This window comes from Salvelinus namaycush, chromosome 36 (genome assembly GCF_016432855.1).
Source record: "Salvelinus namaycush isolate Seneca chromosome 36, SaNama_1.0, whole genome shotgun sequence".
In the NCBI taxonomy this organism is placed as follows: domain Eukaryota; kingdom Metazoa; phylum Chordata; class Actinopteri; order Salmoniformes; family Salmonidae; genus Salvelinus; species Salvelinus namaycush.
This window is the reverse complement of record NC_052342.1, coordinates 24,832,242-24,854,873: the sequence shown is the minus strand read 5'-3', so window position 1 is coordinate 24,854,873 and position 22,632 is coordinate 24,832,242. Positions and strand designations below refer to the sequence as shown.

The window sequence follows — 22,632 nt, the reverse complement described above, 5'->3', positions numbered from 1 at the left end:
TCTAATTTGGTCCTGCCGTAAATACCTTGACGTACGCTACGGTCACAAGACACAGGCCTCCTTATTGTTCCTGGAGGCAGGGCTTTCTCCTATAGAGCTACATTTTTATGGAATGGTCTGCCGATCCATGTGAGAGAAGCAGGCTCAGTCTCAACCTTTAAGTCTTTGCTGAAGACTCACGTCTTCAGTAGATCCTATGATTGAGTGTAGTCTGGCCCAGGGGTGCGAAGGTGAATGGCAAGACACTGGAGTGACGAACCACCCTTGCTGTCTCTGCCTGGCCGGCTCCCCTCTCTCTACTGGGATTCTCTGCCTCTGACCCTATTACGTGGGCTGAGTCACTGACTTGCTAATGCTCTCCCAAGCCATCTCTAGGAGGCGTGCATCACGTCTTGCCAGGCTTTTTCCGCTATAGTCGACTTGAGTGGGTTGAGTTACTGAGGTGATCTTCCCGTCCGGTTTTGCGCCCCCTCGGGCTCGTGCGGTGGAGGAGAACTTCGTGGGCTATACTCAGCCTTGTCTCAGGGTAGTAAATTGGTGATCTGTTGATATTTACATTTACATTTTAGTCATTTAGCAGACGCTCTTATCCAGAGCGACTTACAGTAGAGTGCATACATTTTTATTACATTTTACATACTGAGACAAGGATATCCCTACCGGCCAAACCCTCCCTAACCCGGACGACGCTATGCCAATTGTGCGTCGCCCCACGGACCTCCCGGTTGCGGCCGGCTGCGACAGAGCCTGGGCGCGAACCCAGCCCAGCCTGGGCGCGAACCCAGAGACTCTGGTGGCGCAGCTAGCACTGCGATGCAGTGCCCTAGACCACTGCGCCACCCGGGAGGTCATATCCCTCTAGTGGTATAGATATCCCTCTAGTGGTGTAGATCTTTGTGGGCTATACTCAGCCTTGTCTCAGGGTAGTAAGTTGGTGGTCTGTTGATATCCCTCTAGTGGTGTAGATCTTCGTGGGCTATACTCAGCCTTGTCTCAGGGTAGTAAGTTGGTGGTCTGTTGATATCCCTCTAGTGGTGTGGGGGCTGTGCTTTGGCAAAGTGGGTGGGGTTATATCCTGCCTGGTTAGCCCTGTCAAGGGGGGTTTTCATCGGACGGGGTCACAGTGTGCCCCGACCCCCCTGTCTCAGTCCCCAGTATCTATGCTGCAATAGTCTATGGGCCGGGAGGCTAGGGTCAGTCTGTCCTGTCTAATGTAATTCTCCTGTCTTATCTGGTGTCCTGTGTGAACGTAAGAATACTCCCTCTAATTCTCCCATCTCGCTCTCTCTTTCTCTCCCCTGCTGGAATAACTGAGCCCTAGGACCATGCCTCAGGACTACCTGGCCTGGCAACTCCTTGCTGCCCCCAGTCCACCTGGTTGTGCTGCTGATCCAGCCTTTCTGCCTGCGGCTATGGAACCCTGACCTGTTCACCGGGCCTGCTCTCTTATCCCGGACCTGCTGTCTTGACCTCTGAATTCTCGGCAATGAACAACCAACTGACATTTACTCCTGAGGTGCTGACCTGTTGCACCCTCTATAAACACTGTGATTATTATTTGACCCTACTGGTCATCTATGAGCATTTGAACATCTTGAAGAACAATCTTGCCTTAATGACCATGTATATAATCTCCACCTGCACAGCTAGAACAGGACTGGCCACCCCCTCAGAACATGGTTCCTCTCTAGGTTTCTTCCTAGGTTCCTGCCTTTCTAGGGAGTTTTTCTCTAGCCACTATGCTTCTACATCTGCATTGCTTGCTGTTTGGGGTTTTAGGCTGGGTTTCTGAATAAACACTGACATCTGCTGATGTAAAAAAGGCTTTATAAATCAATTTGATTGATTGATTGAAAACAGTTAGAGTTGAATGGCTGTAATAGGAGAAAACTGAGGATGGATCAACAACATTGTAGTTACTCCACAATACTTAAACTAACTGACAGAGTGAAAAGAAGGAAGCCTGTACAGAATAAAATATTCCAAAACATGCATCCTGTTTGCAACAAGGTACTAAAGTAATACTGCCAAAAATGTGGCAAAGCGATTAACTTTTTGTCCTGAATACAAAGTGTTGTTTGGGGCCAATTCAACTGAGTACCACTCTCCATATTTTCAAGCATAGCGGTGGCTGCATCATTATGTGTAAGCTTGTAATCGTTAAGGACTGGGGAGTTTCAGGATAAAACAATTTATGGAATGGAGGTAAACACAGGCAAAATCCTAGAGGAAACCTGTTTCAATCTGCTTTCCACCAGACACTGGGAGATTAATTCACCTTTCAGCAGGATAATAACCTAAAACACAAGGCCAAATCTACACTGGAGTTACTTACCAAGAAGACAGTGAATGTTCCTGAGTGGCCAAGTTTGACCTAAATCTACTCAAAAATGTCAAGACCTGAAAACGGTTGTCTAGCCCTCCTGTTGTGTTCGTTTCGTTTTAATTAATTCAGTGTTCCCGGACCAAAATAACCACCCTATTATAGCGGATTATAAATCCATAATAATACATATATTATCACCTAATGTTGTGTTAGATCTTTTTATCAACTGAAGTTCTTGTGAGCATTACACGTTTTGAACTTCTATTTGCTATTTATGGCCTGTAGGCCTCATTGACCTGAGATCATACAACTAGTTTTTGAGCAAAAAAAAGCATAATGTATGGATTATTTTGACTATAACAAATACTCAGATGAAACATATATTGTGCTATTTATCACAGACTACTTTGTGTCAAAGTTTAACAAGGATTCTCTCCTCCTCACCAGTGTCATGATCAAAGATATGATCAAGAGCCTCACATAGGGTATACATAATGAATTGTGAGCAAGGCCTCAAAAAAGCTTTATATACCAGAGCTGCAAGAAAAGTTATATGTATTATTGAAACAATATTGCGATTGTTTGTGAGAATGCCAACAGGTGTGGAAAAATTATATTGGGGAAAGGTTCCCGTGGGGGTTGCCATGGAAGCCAAGAAGGGGAGTGAGGTGTGTGTGTGTATGCTCAAACACACATGCATGTGGGAGTCTGGGAGAGGAAGTGTGTCCATCTGATGAATGGGCATGTGCCTGAACTCAATTCTATACACTAATTGTAGTCTCCCCCATTCATTTCTAATTCATTTCACAGTTCACAAAAGTTTCACAAAAGTTAAATAAAACACCCAAAATGTAATGAAAATCATCAAAATGTATGCTGTGTGTTCAGATGCTCTGTGTGGACAAGTCATGGAACCTTATGACAATCAGATTAAATTAACTACATTTTTCAGAGAGAAAACTTGTAAATCGGTCCAATTCAACCGGAACAGGAAGGTTAACAATGACCAAAAACCAATTTGAGAGATCTTGGAGGAATAGAAGAAAAAGAAAAAGAAAAAGAAAGAATAAAAAAAATATGTAATCAATTTTGAATTCCGGTTGTAACACAGCAAAATATGGAATAAGTCAAGGGGTATGCATACTTTTCTGAAGGCACGGTAGCTTGGACTGTAGCTGTAATCCATTAAACACATTTGGCGTGTCGTTTTAGGGGTCTCTGACTTGTGGTCAGACTCGCTCAGTCAGAACAAACATAAACTTGCACCTTTTTTCAATGCTGATTTGAATCTCATTCAGAAAACCGAAAAGTGTCAAAAATATTTTTGGGGCGCAAACATCCTTTCTGAATTTAAAAGTATTCCTAGAATGAATCATCAAGTTTTTCAAAAGTATCTGTAATCTGATTACAATATTTTTGCTGGTAATTTAATGGATTACATTTTTTGTAATCAGTTACTCCTCAACCCTGCTAAAATCCCTTCAACCATCTAAAACTTCACAGATAAAACCTGACCTCCTCTGAACCACAGGTCACAGGGTCACAGGGCACTTTCCCTTTACAACACGTTTCTGTTCTGTTCCGTCCCACCAGGAAGGAATGTTGGGATAGTTTACGTAATATACCAAGAAACTGTCTAAATCTTGACACTTCAACTCACGCTAGATACTGCCAACCCCTGACCTCTGAACTACACATTGATCCCATACAACTGCTGTTCCACTGTTGCTTTCAGTGACCCTACTAGCAAGGATTTATGAGTATTGCAGTAATTTAGTAATTTAGAGATATTACTTCCTCATGCTGCAGAGGGGAGAGAAATGTGTGTATGGGGGGGGGGGGGGGGTCACCTGTGAGGGGGAGGCAGCCAGCTGCCTAGTTAATAACGTAAGTGGAGTTATGTTATAAGCCAATTTCCAGCAGGGCACTCCATCACTGACAGTTCAAATCTTAAATAGATCCTAACTCCACACCACGTTGGTCAAACTTTTAAGTAATGGAGGACGATACATTTTTTACATTTTCATATTCCATTCACCCAGCTCAAACATGGATAGGTTCAGGATACTACATGATACACACGTCCGCAGTACCCATCATAAGGTTGCTACAACCTAGCCTATGAATGAACGTTTACGTAGGTGCACAGGTTGAGAGAAAAAATTTAGTAATCAAGGTGACAGACAGTGACACAATCAATACCACATTGGACACTCTTACCAGCATCGAGCTGATCTAGGGTGTAATCATTATTCCAACCGCTGCAAATGAGAGTTTCTATTGGAAAAATTCAGGTATGTTTATCCCCGTTTTATTCAGTTGGCTTCCTCTTAAGAAATGTTTTCCAACAGAATCGGCGGAATGAATACACACCTGCTCACACTCAAACACAGTTCACTTTCATAGGAGCCACATACAAACAGCATGATCACTGTGCTTGTTGCATAATTCCATCTCTCCTCCTCTCACCTTTTCCCTTCGCTTGTGGAATTCAATGTACAGTCGTTGCCAAAAGTTGAGAATGACACAAATATTAATTTTCACAAAGTCTGCTGCCTCTGTTTGTATGATGGCAATTTGCATATACTCCAGAATATTATGAAGAGTGATCAGATGAATTGCAATTAATTGAAAAGTCCCTCTTTGCCATGCAAATTAACTGAATCCCCAAAAAACATTTCCACTGCATTTCAGCCCTGCCACAAAATGACCAGCTGACATCATGTCAGTGATTCTCTCGTTAACACAGGTGTGAGTGTTGACGAGGACAAGGCTGGAGATGACTCTGTCATGCTGATTGAGTTCGAATAACAGACTGGAAGCTTCAAAAGGAGGGTGGTGCTTGGAATCATTGTTCTTCCTCTGTCAACCATGGTTATCTGCAAGGAAACACAGGTTATCTGCAAGGAAACACGTGCCATCAGCATTGCTTTGCACAAAAAGGGCTTCACAGGCAAGGATATTGCTGCCAGTAAGATTGCAACTAAATCAACCATTAATCGGATCATCAAGAACTTCAAGGAGAGCGGTTCAATTGTTGTGAAGAAGGCTTCAGGGCACCCAAGAAAGTCCAGCAAGCGCCAGGACCGCGACTGTACAACAAATCAGCTGTCTGTGACCAAGCGGGAAAAAAAACGTTCCAAGTCAAACCTTCATATCATAACCGCTAACCGCTACACACAGCCTACATCACTGTCAGCATATTAGCTAACATCATAGTCAACATAGCTATTAGAACTAACGCGTTAGTAAACCAGCTACAATCAGCTTCCCTCTCCTATGACACGGTCACTTAGAAAGTCACTAAGTTCTTCAGTACGGGCCATTCTACTGCCAATGTTTGTCTATGGAGATTGCATGGCTGTGTGCTCGATTTTATAAACCTGTTAACAACGGGTGTGGCTGAAATAGCCGAATCTACTAATTTGAAGGGGTGTCCACATACCTGTGTATATATAGTGTAGCTAGCTCTCATATCTTTCTTGTTTCTCCTTAACTTTTGAAGAAATTAATTTGTTAAAAACTGTTCAACTATTGTCTTTCTCTCTCTTTGAGTCAACTACTCAACACATTTTATACACTGCAGTGCTAGCTAGCTGTAGCTTATGCTTTCAGTACTAGATTCATTCTCTGATCATATGATTGGGTGGACAACATGTCAGTTCAAGCTGCAAGACCTCTGATAGGTTGGAGGAAGTCCTCTGGAAGATGTCATAATTACTGTGTAAGTCCATGGAAGGGGTGAGAACCATGAGCCTCCTAGGTCTTGTATTTAAGTCAATGTACCCAGAGGAGGACGGAAACTAGCTGTCATCCGTTTACACCCTGGTGCCACACTACAGAGTGCTGTTGAGGCTACTGTAGACCTTTGCAAAACAGTGTGTTTTAATCAATTATTTGGTGACCCATCCTTCCTCTGAGGAGCCTCCACTGGCCTACCTACTGACCTCTATCTCTCCCCTTCTCTCCTTCTCTCTCACTCCCTCCACTACTGCTGGAGGTACTGGTGCAGACACTACTGCTGGAGGTACTGGTGCAGACACTACTGCTGGAGGTACTGGTGCAGACACTACTGCTGGAGGTACTGGTGCAGACACTACTGCTGGAGGTACTGGTGCAGACACTACTGCTGGAGGTACTGGTGCAGACATTACTGCTGGAAGTACTGGTGCAGACACTACTGCTGGAGGTACTGGTGCAGACATTACTGCTGGAGGTACTGGTGCAGACATTACTGCTGGAGGTACTGGTGCAGACATTACTGTTGGAGGTACTGGTGCAGACACTACTGCTGGAGGTACTGGTGCAGACACTACTGTTGGAGGTACTGGTGCAAACACTACTGCTGGAGGTACTGGTGCAAACACTACTGCTGGAGGTACTGGTGCAGACACTACTGCTGGAGGTACTGGTGCAGACACTACTGCTGGAGGTACTGGTGCAGACACTACTGCTGGAGGTACTGGTGCAGACACTACTGCTGGAGGTACTGGTGCAAACACTACTGCTGGAGGTACTGCTGCAAACACTACTGCTGGAAGTACTGGTGCAGACATTACTGCTGGAGGTACTGGTGCAAACACTACTGCTGGAGGTACTGGTGCAGACATTACTGCTGGAAGTACTGGTGCAGACACTACTGCTGGAGGTACTGGTGCAAACACTACTGCTGGAGGTACTGGTGCAAACACTACTGCTGGAAGTACTGGTGCAGACATTACTGCTGGAGGTACTGGTGCAAACACTACTGCTGGAGGTACTGGTGCAGACATTACTGCTGGAAGTACTGGTGCAGACACTACTGCTGGAGGTACTGGTGCAGACACTACTGCTGGAAGTACTGGTGCATACATTACTGCTGGAGGTACTGGTGCAGACACTACTGCTGGAGGTACTGGTGCAGACACTACTGCTGGAAGTACTGGTGCAGACACTACTGCTGGAGGTACTGGTGCAGACACTACTGCTGGAGGTACTGGTGCAGACACTACTGCTGGAGGTACTGGTGCAGACACTACTGCTGGAGGTACTGGTGCAGACACTACTGTTGGAGGTACTGGTGCAAACACTACTGCTGGAGGTACTGGTGCAGACACTACTGTTGGAGGTACTGGTGCAGACACTACTGCTGGAGGTACTGGTGCAGACACTACTGCTGGAAGTACTGGTGCAGACACTACTGCTGGAGGTACTGGTGCAGACACTACTGTTGGAGGTACTGGTGCAAACACTACTGCTGGAGGTACTGGTGCAGACACTACTGCTGGAGGTACTGGTGCAGACACTACTGTTGGAGGTACTGGTGCAGACACTACTGCTGGAGGTACTGGTGCAGACACTACTGCTGGAGGTACTGGTGCAGACACTACTGCTGGAGGTACTGGTGCAGACACTACTGCTGGAGGTACTGGTGCAAACACTACTGCTGGAGGTACTGGTGCAGACACTACTGCTGGAGGTACTGGTGCAGACACTACTGCTGGAGGTACTGGTGCAGACACTACTGTTGGAGGTACTGGTGCAGACATTACTGCTGGAGGTACTGGTGCAGACATTACTGCTGGAGGTACTGGTGCAGACACTACTGCTGGAGGTACTGGTGCAGACATTACTGCTGGAAGTACTGGTGCAAACACTACTGCTGGAGGTACTGGTGCAGACACTACTGCTGGAAGTACTGGTGCAAACACTACTGTTGGAGGTACTGGTGCAGACACTACTGCTGGAGGTACTGGTGCAGACACTACTGCTGGAAGTACTGGTGCAAACACTACTGCTGGAGGTACTGGTGCAGACACTACTGTTGGAGGTACTGGTGCAGACACTACTGCTGGAGGTACTGGTGCAGACACTACTGCTGGAGGTACTGGTGCAGACACTACTGCTGGAGGTACTGGTGCAGACACTACTGTTGGAGGTACTGGTGCAGACACTACTGCTGGAGGTACTGGTGCAGACACTACTGCTGGAAGTACTGGTGCAGACACTACTGTTGGAGGTACTGGTGCAGACACTACTGCTGGAGGTACTGGTGCAGACACTACTGCTGGAGGTACTGGTGCAGACATTACTGCTGGAGGTACTGGTGCAGACACTACTGTTGGAGGTACTGGTGCAGACACTACTGCTGGAGGTACTGGTGCAGACACTACTGCTGGAGGTACTGGTGCAGACACTACTGCTGGAGGTACTGGTGCAGACACTACTGCTGGAGGTACTGGTGCAGACACTACTGCTGGAGGTACTGGTGCAGACACTACTGCTGGAGGTACTGGTGCAGACATTACTGCTGGAGGTACTGGTGCAGACACTACTGCTGGAGGTACTGGTGCAGACACTACTGCTGGAGGTACTGGTGCAGACACTACTGCTGGAGGTACTGGTGCAGACACTACTGCTGGAGGTACTGGTGCAGACACTACTGCTGGAGGTACTGGTGCAGACACTACTGCTGGAGGTACTGGTGCAGACACTACTGCTGGAGGTACTGGTGCAGACACTACTGCTGGAGGTACTGGTGCAGACACTACTGCTGGAAGTACTGGTGCAGACACTACTGCTGGAGGTACCTTACTCTTCTAATATTTATCTTATCACCATTTAGCTCCTTCTTTCTCTTTTCCAAATTCCCCTAGTTCTTCATCTCCCTCTATGCTGTATGTTACGCTCCTGCATTCCCTCTCTCCATCTCTCGCTCTTCATCACTCTCTCTCCATCTCTCCCTCTCTTTTTCTCTCCCTCCATCATTCAATCTCTCTCGCTCTCCCTCCCTCTACATCTCTCTCCCTCCCTCCCTCTCCATCTCTCTCTCTCTCCTTCACTCTCCAACTCTCCCGCTCCCCATCTCTCTCGCTCCCCACCTCTCTCGCTCCCCATATCTCTCCCTCCCTCCCTCTCCATCTCTCTCTCTCTCCCTCACTCTCCAACTCTCCCGCTCCCCATCTCTCTTGCTCCCCACCTCTCTCGCTCCCCATATCTCTCCATCTCCCTCCCTCTCCATCTCTCTCTCCCTCCTCTCTCTCTCTCTCTCTCTCTCCCTCCCTCTCCATCTCTCTCTCTCCCTCCCTCTCCATCTGTCTCCATCTCTCTACCTCTCCATCTCTTTCCCTCTCCATCTCTCTCCCTCTCCATCTCTCTCCCTCCCCCTCTCCATCTCTCTCTCCCTCCCTTTCCATCTCTCTCTCTCCCTCCCTTTCCATCTCTCTCTCTCCCTCCCTTTCCATCTCTCTCTCTCCCTCCCTTTCCATCTCTCTCTCTCTCTCCCTCCCTCTCTCTCTCTCTCCCCCCCTCTCCATTGCTCTCTCTCTCCCTCCCCATCTCTCTCTCCCTCCCCATCTCTCTCCATCTCCCTCCCTCCCTCCCCATCATTCTCCTTCCCTCTCCCTCCCTCCATCCCTCCCTCCCTCTCAATCTCTCTCCCTCCCCATTTATCCCTCCCTCCCTCTCTCTCCCTCCCCCTCTCCATCTCTCTCTCCCTCCCTCCCACTCTCCCCATCTCCCTCCCTCCCTCCCCATCTCTCTCTCCCTCCCTCCCCATCTCTCTCCCCCTCCCTCCCTCTCCATCTCTCTCTCCCTCTCCATCTCCATCTCCCTCTCCATCTCTCCCTCCCTCTCCATCTCTCTCTCTCCCTCCCCATCTCTCTCTCTCCCTCCCCATCTCTCTCTCTCTCGCCCTTCCAATCTCTACATTCTTCCTCTCCTCTGGCCCATACACACAGTGAGTTAGCTATCAGAAGCTATTTTAGGAACAGAGAACCAACTAAATAAATATGTAGAGCAACTGGGGGCTCTGTTGACAAACACACACTCTTCCCTACAGTTGCTGACCGACCGGTGTGTGTGTGTGCGCGGCAGTGGAGACTGCTGAGGGGAGGATGGCTCATAATAATGGTTGGAATGGAGCCAATGGAATGGCATCAAACACATGTAACCCATGTGATGTATTTGGAACCATTCTGCTTATTCCGCTCCATCCATTACCACAAGCTCGTCCTCCCCAATTAAGGTGCCACCAACCTCCTGTGGTGTATGTGTGTATGTATGGGGGGGGGGGGGGGGGGTGACAATGTGACAATGATCATCGGTCTTCCTCATTAGTGAGCTAGATGCCTTTGGGGCCCTGTGAGAGAGACAGTGGGTGTCTCCCAAATAGCTCCCTATTCCCTATAGCCCACAACACTCTGGCAAAAGGTTGTGCACTATATGGGGAATAGGGTGCCATTTGGGACATAACCAGGGACAGGAATGGAGCCAGACAGCTAGCGAGCTAGCTAGGACTTCTATTTCCAAGAGAGATAGCTAGGCCCATTCACCATAGAACTAGTGAGATAGCGAGGACTTCTATTTAAAAGAGAGATAGCTAGGCCCATTCACCATAGAACTAGTGAGATAGCGAGGACATCTATTTCCAAGAGAGATAGCTAGGCCCATTCACCATAGAACTAGTGAGATAGCTAGGACTTCTATTTAAAAGAGAGATAGCTAGGCCCATTCACCATAGAACTAGTGAGATAGCGAGGACTTATATTTCCAAGAGAGATAGCTAGGCCCATTCACCATAGAACTAGTGAGATAGCGAGGACTTCTATTTAAAAGAGAGCTAGCTAGGCCCATTCACCATAGAACTAGTGAGATAGCGAGGACTTCTATTTAAAAGAGAGCTAGCTAGGCCCATTCACCATAGAACTAGTGAGATAGCGAGGACTTCTATTTAAAAGAGAGTTAGCTAGGCCCATTCACCATAGAACTAGTGAGATAGCGAGGACTTCTATTTCCAAGAGAGATAGCTAGGCCCATTCACCATAGAACTAGTGAGATAGCGAGGACTTCTATTTAAAAGAGAGATAGCTAGGCCCATTCACCATAGAACTAGTGAGATAGCGAGGACTTCTATTTCCAAGAGAGATAGCTAGGCCCATTCACCATAGAACTAGTGAGATAGCGATGACTTCTATTTCCAAGAGAGATAGCTAGGCCCATTCACCATAGAACTAGTGAGATAGCTACAGTAGGCATTCCCACTCACAGCCAGAGGATGTCTGGCTAGATAGATTATTTTTAGTCATGGAGAATACTAACAACATTGCTAAGCTAAATCAGCTAGCCAGCAAAGCGGTTGCTAGCAGTTATGGTCAGGGTTGGCGAGGTTACTTTCTAAATGTAATCCGTTACAGTTACTAGTTACCGGTCCAAAATTGTAATCAGTAACGTAACTTTTGGATCACCCAAATTCAGTAATGTAATCTGATTACATTCAGTTACTTTTAAATTACTTTCCCCTTAAGAGGCATTAGAAGAAGAAAAAAAATGTATGTTACCAATTGAACGACATCTATTGATTTATCCTGCAATGTTAAAGTTTACATATCTGGCCACATATGGATGTTACATTTTACTTTATGGGTTGGTTATGTAGGCTTCTTCTAACTCATCGCTTTCTACAACATATAATAATATGATTAAATTACATCTTTACATTAAAAACCAAAGTCTGTCAAAAAATTCAGTCATTCCAATAACACCCTTGATCTTCAAGAACAGGACTTGGAAATATGGAAGTATAGATTAGACAAATTATTTTACTTGAGCATGACCCCAAAACGAAGGACTCATTAGCCAGCCCTCCTCTCTAGTTTATGATTATGTTGTCACGGAGGACTGATTGGACTCATGGAATGGCATGCTTTGAGCACTACTGAAAGTGCTATTTACGTGTGAAAAATGAATGCCATATGCTGCATTTGCTACAGGCCTGTTGTTTACCTTTTAGTTGGTGACACTTTGATATCTTGATAATATGCAACTGTTTAAAGGGCAAATCCACAGATGAAACAATAACAAAACGGGCACCCCGCCTCTGTTTTGGTAAAAAGCTGAGGGATGGGCCTGGAGAAATGTAACCACTCTCAAATGAATAGACACAGCTATGGATGCAAGGACTGACCATCCATGATATCAAAATTATTCTTTTAACCCGATGTTATGAGGCTATACAGTGTTTGTTTACATTTACAATGTTTAAAAACATTGAAGAAAACAGGCTTATCTTTTGGGTTCTCATGGATTGTGACAGTTGAACTAAGCTCATTTTGTCACGTTCCTGACCTGTTTTCTGTTGTTTTTGTATTTGTTTAGTATGGTAAGGGCGTGAGTTGGGGTGGGCAGTCTATGTTATTTGTTTCTTGTTTAGGTTCATGGTTAATTAGCCTTATATGGTTCTCAATCAGGGGCAGGTGTTTGACGTTTCCTCTGATTGAGAACCATATGAAGGTAGGCTGTTCTCACTGTTTGTTGGTGGGTGACTATTCCTGTGTCAGTGTTTGTGCCACACGGGACTGTTTCGTTCGTTCGTTCGTTCGTGTGTTTCCTTCCTGTTAGTGCGTTCTTGTTTTATGTTCTCAAGTACAGGTCTGTTCACGTCGATTTGTTATTTTGTATTTTGTCAAGTGTTCTTCGTGTTCGTCTTTCACAAATAAATCAAGATGTATTCACACTACGCTGCATTTTGGTCCGATCCTTGCTCCTCCTCGTCCGAGGAGGAGAACGACTTAGACGCCCGTTACAGAATCACCCACCCACAAAGGATCAAGCAGCGGGGTAGCGGGCAGCAGCGACAGCAGCAGCGATCTCAGGATTTCTGGACATGGGAGGAAATACTGGACGGTAAAGGACCATGGGCACAACCTGGAGAATATCGCCGCCCTCGTGAAGAGCTGGAGGCAGCTAAAGCCGAGAGGCGGCGGTATGAGGAGGCAGCACGGAAGCAGGAGCAAAATCTGGATTACACTACGTGGGAGGAGATCGACAGGTGGGCGATCGACCCAGGGAGAATGCCGGAGCCCGCCTGGGATTCTCTGGCGCAGTGTGAGGAGGGATACCGGCGAATGGAGGCAGCACGACGACGCGGTAGGAAGCCTGTAAGTCAAGCCAAAACATTTCTTGGGTGGGGGCTAAAGGGTAGTGTGGCGAAGGCAGGTAGGAAACCTGCGCCAACTTCCCGATCTTACCGTGGAGAGCGAGAGTACGGGCAGACACCGTGTTATGCGGTAGAGCGCACGGTGTCTCCTGTACGTGTGCATAGCCCGGTGCGGGTTATTCCACCTCCCCGCACTGGCAGGGCTAGATTGAGCATTGAGCCAAGTGCCATGAAGCCGGCTCAACATATCTGGCCTCCAGTACGTCTCCTTGGGCCGGTGTACATGGCACCAGCCTTACGCACGGTGTCCCCGGTTCGCCAACACAGCCCAGTGCGGGTTGGGCAGGCTCGGTGCTCAAGGGAGCCAGTACGCCTGCACGGTCCGGTATATCCGGCGCCACCTCCCCGCCCCAGGCCAGTACCACCAGTGCCAACACCACGCACCAGGCTTCCTGTGCGTCTCCAGAGCCCTGTTCCTCCTCCACGCACTAGCCCTATGGTGCGTGTCTCCAGTCCGGTACCACCAGTTCCGGCACCACGCACCAAGCCTCCTGTGCGTCTCCAGAGCCCTGTTCCTCCTCCACGCACTAGCCCTATGGTGCGTGTCTCCAGCCCGGTACCACCAGTTCTGGCACCACGCACTAAGCCTCCTGTGCGTCTCCAGAGTCCTGTGCGTCCTGTTGCTGCTCCCCGCACTAGCCTTAAGGTGCGTGTCCTTAAGCCGGTACCTCCAGTTCCGGCACCACGCACCAGGCCTACAGTGCGCCTCAGCTGGCCAGAGTCTGCCGTCTGCCCAGCGGCGCCTGAACTGCCCGTCTGCCCAACGCCGTCTGAGCTGTCCGTCTGCCATGCGCCGCCTGCGCTGCCCGTCTGTACTGAGCCTTCAAAGCCGCCCGTCTGTCCTGAGCCTTCAAAGCCGCCCGTCTGTCCTGAGCCTTCAAAGCCTCCCGTCTGTCCTGAGCCTTCAAATCCGCCCGTCTGTCCTGAGCCTTCAAAGCCGCCCGTCCGTCCTGAGCCTTCAGAGCCGCCCGTCTGTCCTGAGCCGCTAGAGCCGTCCGCCAGACAGGAGCCGCTAGAGCCGTCCGCCAGACAGGAGCCGCTAGAGCCGTCCGCCAGACAGGAGCCGCTAGAACCTTCCGCCAGACAGGAGCCGCCAGAGCCTTCCGCCAGACAGGAGCAGCCAGAGCCTTCCGCCAGACAGGAGAAGCCAGAGCCTTCCGCCAGACAGGAGCAGCCAAAGCCTTCCACTAGACAGGAGCAGCCAGAGCCGTCAACCAGTCATGAGCTGCCCTCCAGTCATGAGCTGCCCTCCAGTCATGAGCTGCCCTCCAGTCATGAGCTGCCCTCCAGTCATGAGCTGTCCTCCAGTCATGAGCTGCCCTCCAGTCATGAGCTGCCCGCCAGTCATGAGCTGCCCTCCAGCCCGGAGCTGCCCTCCGCCCGGAGCTGCCCCTCAGTCCGGAGCTGCCCCTCGGTCCGGAGCTGCCATTTAGTCCGGAGCTGCCCTTCAGTCGAGAGCTGCCTCTCTGTCCGGAGCTGCCCTTCAGTCCGGAGTTGCCCCTCTGTCCTGAGCTGCCCCTCTGTCCTGAGCTGCCCCTCTGTCCTGAGATACCCCTCTGTCCTGAGCTACCTCTCTGTCCTGAGCTACCTCTCTGTCCTGAGCTACCTCTCTGTCCTGAGCTACCTCTCTGTCCTGAGCTACCTCTCTGTTCTGAGCTACCTCTCTGTCCTGAGCTACCTCTCTGTCCTGAGCTGTCTCATCAATTATGTGGGGACCTTTGTGAAGGTTCCTAGACCAGGGTCGGGGGCGAGGGTCGCCACTCAAAGGACGCTAAGGAGGGGGACAAAGACAATGGTGGAGTGGTGTCCTCGTCCTGCGCCGGAGCCGCCACCGCGGACAGATGCCCACCCAGACCCTCCCCTAGATTTTTAGGTGGTGCGCCCGGAGTTCGCACCTTGAGGGGGGGGTTCTGTCACGTTCCTGACCTGTTTTCTGTTGTTTTTGTATTTGTTTAGTATGGTCAGGGCGTGAGTTGGGGTGGGCAGTCTATGTTATTTGTTTCTTGTTTAGGTTCATGGTTAATTAGCCTTATATGGTTCTCAATCAGGGGCAGGTGTTTGACGTTTCCTCTGATTGAGAACCATATGAAGGTAGGCTGTTCTCACTGTTTGTTTGTGGGTGATTGTCTTCCGTGTCAGTGTTTGTACCACACGGGACTGTTTCGTTTGTCTAGTCTGTTCCTGTTCGTGCGTTCTTCGTTGTATGTAAGTTCTCATGTTCAGGTCGGTCTACGTCGTTTTTGTTATTTTGTAATTTATTCAAGTGTACTTCGTGTTTTCGTCTTGTCTAATAAATTCATCATGTATTCATCACCCGCTGCATTTTGGTCCGATCCTTGCTCCTCCTCGTCCGAGGAGGAGAACGACTTAGACGCCCGTTACACATTTATAAGTTCTATTCTTCAAGAATCAATGAATATATATATATATATACACTGCTCAAAAAAATAAAGGGAACACTTAAACAACACAATGTAACTCCAAGTCAATCACACTTCTGTGAAATCAAACTGTCCACTTAGGAAGCAACACTGATTGACAATAGATTTCACATGCTGTTGTGCAAATGGAATAGACAACAGGTGGAAATTATAGGCAATTAGCAAGACACCCCCAATAAAGGAGTGGTTCTGCAGGTGGTGACCACAGACCACTTCTCAGTTCCTATGCTTCCTGGCTGATGTTTTGGTCACTTTTGAATGCTGGCGGTGCTTTTACTCTAGTGGTAGCATGAGACAGAGTCTACAACCCACACAAGTGGCTCAGGTAGTGCAGCTCATCCAGGATGGCACATCAATGCGAGCTGTGGCAAGAAGGTTTGCTGTGTCTGTCAGCGTAGTGTCCAGAGCATGGAGGCGCTACCAGGAGACAGGCCAGTACATCAGGAGACGTGGAGGAGGCCGTAGGAGGGCAACAACCCAGCAGCAGGACCGCTACCTCCGCCTTTGTGCAAGGAGAAGCACTGCCAGAGCCCTGCAAAATCACCTCCAGCAGGCCACAAATGTGCATGTGTCTGCTCAAACTGTCAGAAACAGACTCCATGAGTGTGGTATGAGGGCCCGACGTCCACAGGTGGGGGTTGTGCTTACAGCCCAACACCGTGCAGGACATTTGGCATTTGCCAGAGAACACCAAGATTGGCAAATTCGCCACTGGCGCCCTGTGCTCTTCACAGATGAAAGCAGGTTCACACTGAGCACATGTGACAGACGTGACAGAGTCTGGAGACGCCGTGGAGAACGTTCTGCTGCCTGCGACATCCTCCAGCGTGACCGGTTTGGCGGTGGGTCAGTCATGGTTTGGGGTGGCATTTCTTTGGGGGGCCGCACAGCCCTCCATGTGCTCGCCAGAGGTAGCCTGACTGCCATTAGGTACCGAGATGAGATCCTCAGACCCCTTGTGAGACCATATGCTGTTGCGGTTGGCCCTGGGTTCCTCCTAATACAAGACAATGCTAGACCTCATGTGGCTGGAGTGTGTCAGCAGTTCCTGCAAGAGGAAGGCACACTACTGAGCCTCATTTTGACTTGTTTTAAGGACATTACATCAAAGTTGGATCAGCCTGTAGTGTGGTTTTCCACTTTAATTTTGAGTGTGACTCCAAATCCAGACCTCCATGGGTTGATAAATTTGATTTCCATTGATCATTTTTGTGTGATTTTGTTGTCAGCACATTCAACTATGTAAAGAAAAAAGTATTTAATAAGAATATTTCATTCATTCAGATCTAGGATGTGTTATTTTAGTGTTCCCTTAATTTTTTTGAGCAATGTATATAAAATGTATAAGACCAAAACTGCATGTAGCAACTACATATTGCCCCTTTAAGTCTATCAGAAGTGTGTGAGTTTGAGCATGTGTCCATTAGGCCTATGAACTTTTTTTTTATCAGCATGAATTAGATTGTGTGAAAAAAGCCCCATTTTTATTCAATAGGCTTGGATCCGCACTATGTAGCTGTTGCAAGAGCGCATTCTTCACTGGCTGTCCACTGGTTTCAAAAACAATGATTGATAAGCAGCTTAAACTTCTTGAATTCAACCATTATTGGGTTCAAATACACATTTAGATTTGTGAACAGCCATCCACAACAACCACAATCCGTAAGGCGCAAATAGCTAAATGAGAGAGCAGCAGTGAGTCAATATGTCATATCCGTATCGCCGTGGACTATAAAACTGCTGTCTTACCTCCAAGCGTTTATTCAAGTTGGATAATCTTTGGATGTCGACAGCAGTCGTACCATTGGAAGACATAGCTTGGACTGTAGCCTACAAAAGCCTATTCCTGCTAATTTCCCACGATCCATCAAACCCATTTGGTGTGTCATCATAGTGGTCTCTGAGTTGAGGTCAGACTTGCTCAGGTGGAACAAACTTTAACTTGCTCCTTTTTCAATGCTGATTTGAATGTCATTGAGAAAACAGACAAGTGTCAAAGATTTATTTGAGCAAGCATCCTTTCTGAATTTAAAAGTAATCCTCGAAGTAATCATCTAGTTTTTCAAAAGTATCTGTAATCTTATTACAATATTTTAGCTGGTAATGTAACAGATTACAGTTAACGTTTTTGTAATTCCTTACATGTAACAGATGACATGTAATCCGTTACTCCCCAACCCTGGTGATGGTTGTCACTAGCTAGTCGCAGTAGAGAATGGTGCTGCAGCGAATACTAAACTCACTTCTTAGTTCTCTCTCCATCTAGCAAAGCAGGCCAATTAGGCAGAGCGCTAAGGTAGCTCATGATGAGTTCTCAGTCAGGGTTGGGCCAGGGAAGCTACAGTAGCCAACGCTAGCTGGGTTAGTGGGGCAAATCCCAGCATGTATTATGGGCAGGGCCTAAAATTAACACCAACCACCTGCCAAATGTGGGTAGATTTTGGCATTGGTGGGTAAAATATCCATTTCAGCAGCCACGTTGGTGGGTGGTCAGGGATCCACAGTGCGAGCATTTCACTCACATTTGTGAATAAAAATAGTCAAGTATAATCACATTTATAGTAACATACTATAAATACTGCAGTAGCTTTTTTTCAAAGTATTTCTGCCGTTTTGTTTCATAGCTGGTAAATGAATCACACAAAGTCAAAGACCTAGGATAGCCTATTCATTCCTGCGCTGCAACACTGCCTGGCTGGAGGCTATGCGCATGTGAAGTGTTGAGTGAAAGATTCATTTTTAGAAGCGCTGTGCCCAGGAACAAGTCTACTGAACTGAGACTTTGTCCTAGTGTTTCTTGGCTATTTACATTGTTTTGTTCACAAGCTAGATTGTTTTTCTATGTTTGAGTTTCAACTGCTAGGGAAGAGAAGACAAGGCTTCTACTAGTCAGACTCAATCTCACAGGCACAAACATGACTGGAGTTAAATTACCTCAGTAACCTCCCGCCCTTAAAGGGGCAGGTGAACATTTTTGTCTCATCTGTGATATTTTTGTTAAAAGACTCACATCATAAAAACTGAAATTAAACAATATACCACGTTACTTGTTACTAGTAATACATGTATTGTTTTAGAAACATTACAAAGCATGCTCATCTGTTTTTCTGTGTTTTTGTCGGTGTAAATTATTGCAGGAAATATATATATTTGGCGGTTATAAAATCTGATTGGCTAGTAGATTTTGTTATCTAATTGCCACAGTGGCTGGTGGAGCAAAAAGTGAATTTATGCCCTGATTATGGGCCTGAGCCAAAGGACTGTTACTGGCTGAGTGACCCAGCTACTCCGGAGCCCTGATATCCCCTCCGAGCCTGTTTAAACCCAGGACTCCTTGTAAAATACCTTCTTTATCCCAACGGGACTGTTTGGAACAGTTGAAGGGAAAAAAAACTTCACCGTCTAATTGAACAAACACAGAGGTTCTAGAAGCTAAACCAACAGTTTCAGATTGATAGAATGGATGGGAATGACTATTACATCATCGTTAGGGTAGAACCTTTTAACATTTCAAAGGCTGCCACGATTGACATAAATTTAAAAAAACAGCCGTTGACAGAAAAATTGTCTAGATTAAGATTTATGACCAAACAAAGGGACAAATCTGATTGGCGATGGATTTCCATGGAAAACATAATTTGAAAGACAGAACAAAGTGATTGATGTGTCACAGACAGTTTTGTGGGCTCATTCTCTTCTATTCCATAATCAGATTTTTATTATTTTTATTATCCATTATCACCATCAATCTTTTTGTCCAAGACGACATTGTAAAAAATGTCTTCTACATATTTATACGGTTATAAATAACTTATAAATAACCTACGGCTACAATTCCAGGTGAGGTGATGAGGTGACATCATTATACCTGGCATTTCTCCTTCCAAATCAGTTCCGCCTCGTCTCAATAAAGTTATGAAAAAAGGAAACACGGACGGAGACAGACAGAGACTAATATCACATCACTGTTCAGGAATCTGACTTTGAACACCTGGATGTATCCCAAATGGCACCCTATTCCCTATGTGCCCTGGTCAAAGTAGTGCACTAGAGTCTGAAATGGCACCCTATTCCCTATGTGTCCTGGTCAAAGTAGTGCACTAGAGTCTGAAATGGCACCCTATTCCCTATGTGCCCTGGTCAAAGTAGTGCACTAGAGTCTGAAATGGCACCCTATTCCCTATGTGCCCTGGTCAAAGTAGTGCACTAGAGTCTGAAATGGCACCCTTTTCCCTATGTGCCCTGGTCAAAGTAGTGCACTAGAGTCTGAAATGGCACCCTTTTCCCTATGTGCCCTGGTCAAAGTAGTGCACTAGAGTCTGAAATGGCACCCTTTTCCCTATGTGCCGTGGTCAAAGTAGTGCACTAGAGTCTGAAATGGCACCCTATTCCCTATGTGCCCTGGTCAAAGTAGTGCACTAGAGTCTGAAATGGCACCCTTTTCCCTATGTGCCCTGCTCAAAGTAGTGCACTAGAGTCTGAAATGGCACCCTATTCCCTATGTGCCCTGGTCAAAGTAGTGCACTAGAGTCTGAAATGGCACCCTTTTCCCTATGTGCCCTGGTCAAAGTAGTGCATTAGAGTCTGAAATGGCACCCTATTCCCTATGTGCCCTGGTCAAAGTAGTGCACTAGAGTCTGAAATGGCACCCTATTCCCTATGTGCCCTGGTCAAAGTAGTGCACTAGAGTCTGAAATGGCACCCTATTCCCTATGTGCCCTGGTCAAAGTGGTGCACTAGAGTCTGAAATGGCACCCTATGCCATTTGGGACACTATCTGTGAATTATCTTCTCCATAAGTGGAAAAGACAGCTCAGAGAACAAGGGAGGGAAGGAGGGATGATAGGAGGACGGATGATGTAGCCGGCAGGGTGGATTACCTGGCCTGGTACGAGCTGGGGAACGAAGGGATGAGGTGAGACAAAGAGAGGGATGGAAAAAGAGAGGGAGGAATCTAAATGACAGGGTAAGAAGAAGGAAACAGAGGGAGGGGTTCTACATGGTTGATATTAACGGTATCACAGCAATACGTGTGTGTGTGTGTGTGTGTGTGTGTGTGTGTGTGTGTGTGTGTGTGTGTGTGTGTGTGTGTGTGTGTGTGTGTGTGTGTGTGTGTGTGTGTGTGTGTGTGTGTGTGTGTGTGTGTGTGTGTGTGTGTGTGTGGGTCCTCCTGGATCATAGCTTTAGACAGGGCTGGTTATAATGCTTCACTACTTGCTATAAGTCTGATTATAAGGCGTATAATATTCTCTCTATGCGTCTCTCTCACTATGAGCCTGGCATGTTGCCTCTCTGAACCCAACTATAATGTCCTCTATGTGTCTCTCTCACTATGAGCCTTGCATGTTGCCTCTCTGAACCCAACTATAATGTCCTCTATGTGTCTCTCTCACTATGAGCCTTGCATGTTGCCTCTCTGAACCCAACTATAATGTCCTCTATGCGTCTCTCTCACTATGAGCCTTGCATGTTGCCTCTCTGAACCCAACTATAATGTCCTCTATGCGTCTCTCTCACTATGAGCCTTGCATGTTGCTTCTCTGAACCCAACTATAATGTCCTCTATGCGTCTCTCTCACTATGAGCCTTGCATGTTGCCTCTCTGAACCCAACTATAATGTCCTCTATGTGTCTCTCTCACTATGAGCCTGGCATGTTGCCTCTCTGAACCCAACTATAATGTCCTCTATGCGTCTCTCTCACTATGAGCCTTGCATGTTGCCTCTCTGAACCCAACTATAATGTCCTCTATGTGTCTCTCTCACTATGAGCCTTGCATGTTGCCTCTCTGAACCCAACTATAATGTCCTCTATGCGTCTCTCTCACTATGAGCCTTGCATGTTGCCTCTCTGAACCCAACTATAATGTCCTCTATGTGTCTCTCTCACTATGAGCCTGGCATGTTGCCTCTCTGAACCAAACTATAATGTCCTCTATGCGTCTCTCTCACTATGAGCCTTGCATGTTGCCTCTCTGAACCCAACTATAATGTCCTCTATGCGTCTCTCTCACTATGATCCTTGCATGTTGCCTCTCTGCAGCCAACTTTAGGGTCACAGCATTGAAAAACTATTTGAACCACTGATCTATAGAATAGAGAAACATCGAAGGGGAATCTGACTCATAAGAGTGACCGTCTTTATTCTACCTGCACAGGCCCGTTGGTTTTCAGAATTGTTATGAATCGTCTTCAGGTGAAATTATTTAAATGTTGTTTAATGCCAAAGTAATGATGTTGTAGGGATTAGAAAGAGATCATAAAGGCTGTTTAGCTTCAAAAAAGGCCTTAATGGGGAGTCTGTTGAGGCCACACAAACTACTGAAACAAGAGGGCTGCTGGCATTGAGAGAGAAAAGCCTGGGCACGTCCAACTAGCTCAGAAAACACCCAAGATCAAAACAGCATGCCACCTCGCTCACTGACAAGGCTGAAGACCTTTTCAAACATCCCCCCAGGGCACAGATAGAGGAGAAGAAGAAGACCCTTCCTTCTCTCCTCCTTCCCTCTCTTCTCTTTTTAATAAAGAATACAAACTGCAACAAACAAAACCTTAAGAGCAAGGAATGCGCCAGCCCTCAGCTTTTGTGTTCTGCTGACCTTTGACATTGCATTTACCTCGACCAATAAGGAAACAAGCTGACAGTGTTCTACAGAGGGGTTTGATATCTGAAACGATGCCAGTGTGGGACATTCGCCACGCAACTATAACTGGGACATGTAGTTTTCTTACAGAGTGAATTCATAGAACATATGGCAATAATGTAGCACTCATAAAGTATATAGTATGGTATTGTAACTGACCCTGTATATAGTATGGTATTGTAACTGACCCTGTATATAGTATGGTATTGTAACTGACCCTGTATATAGTATGGTATTGTAACTGACC

The 22,632-nt window shown here is 47.0% G+C and overlaps 1 protein-coding gene across 1 annotated transcript in view; it reads left to right on the top strand.

The window, feature by feature from the left end:
• The first annotated feature begins 2,199 nt into the window (after positions 1-2,199).
• LOC120030510 (collagen alpha-5(IV) chain-like) overlaps positions 2,200-22,632 on the top strand; it is a 103,713-nt gene continuing 83,280 nt past the window's right edge. The window contains exons 1-5 of the mRNA XM_038975918.1: positions 2,200-2,205; positions 6,327-6,569; positions 6,651-7,379; positions 7,851-8,135; positions 8,418-8,891. Of these exons, the coding sequence (XP_038831846.1) occupies positions 2,200-2,205; positions 6,327-6,569; positions 6,651-7,379; positions 7,851-8,135; positions 8,418-8,891 (1,737 nt within the window). The remainder of the gene's footprint in view (positions 2,206-6,326; positions 6,570-6,650; positions 7,380-7,850; positions 8,136-8,417; positions 8,892-22,632) is intronic.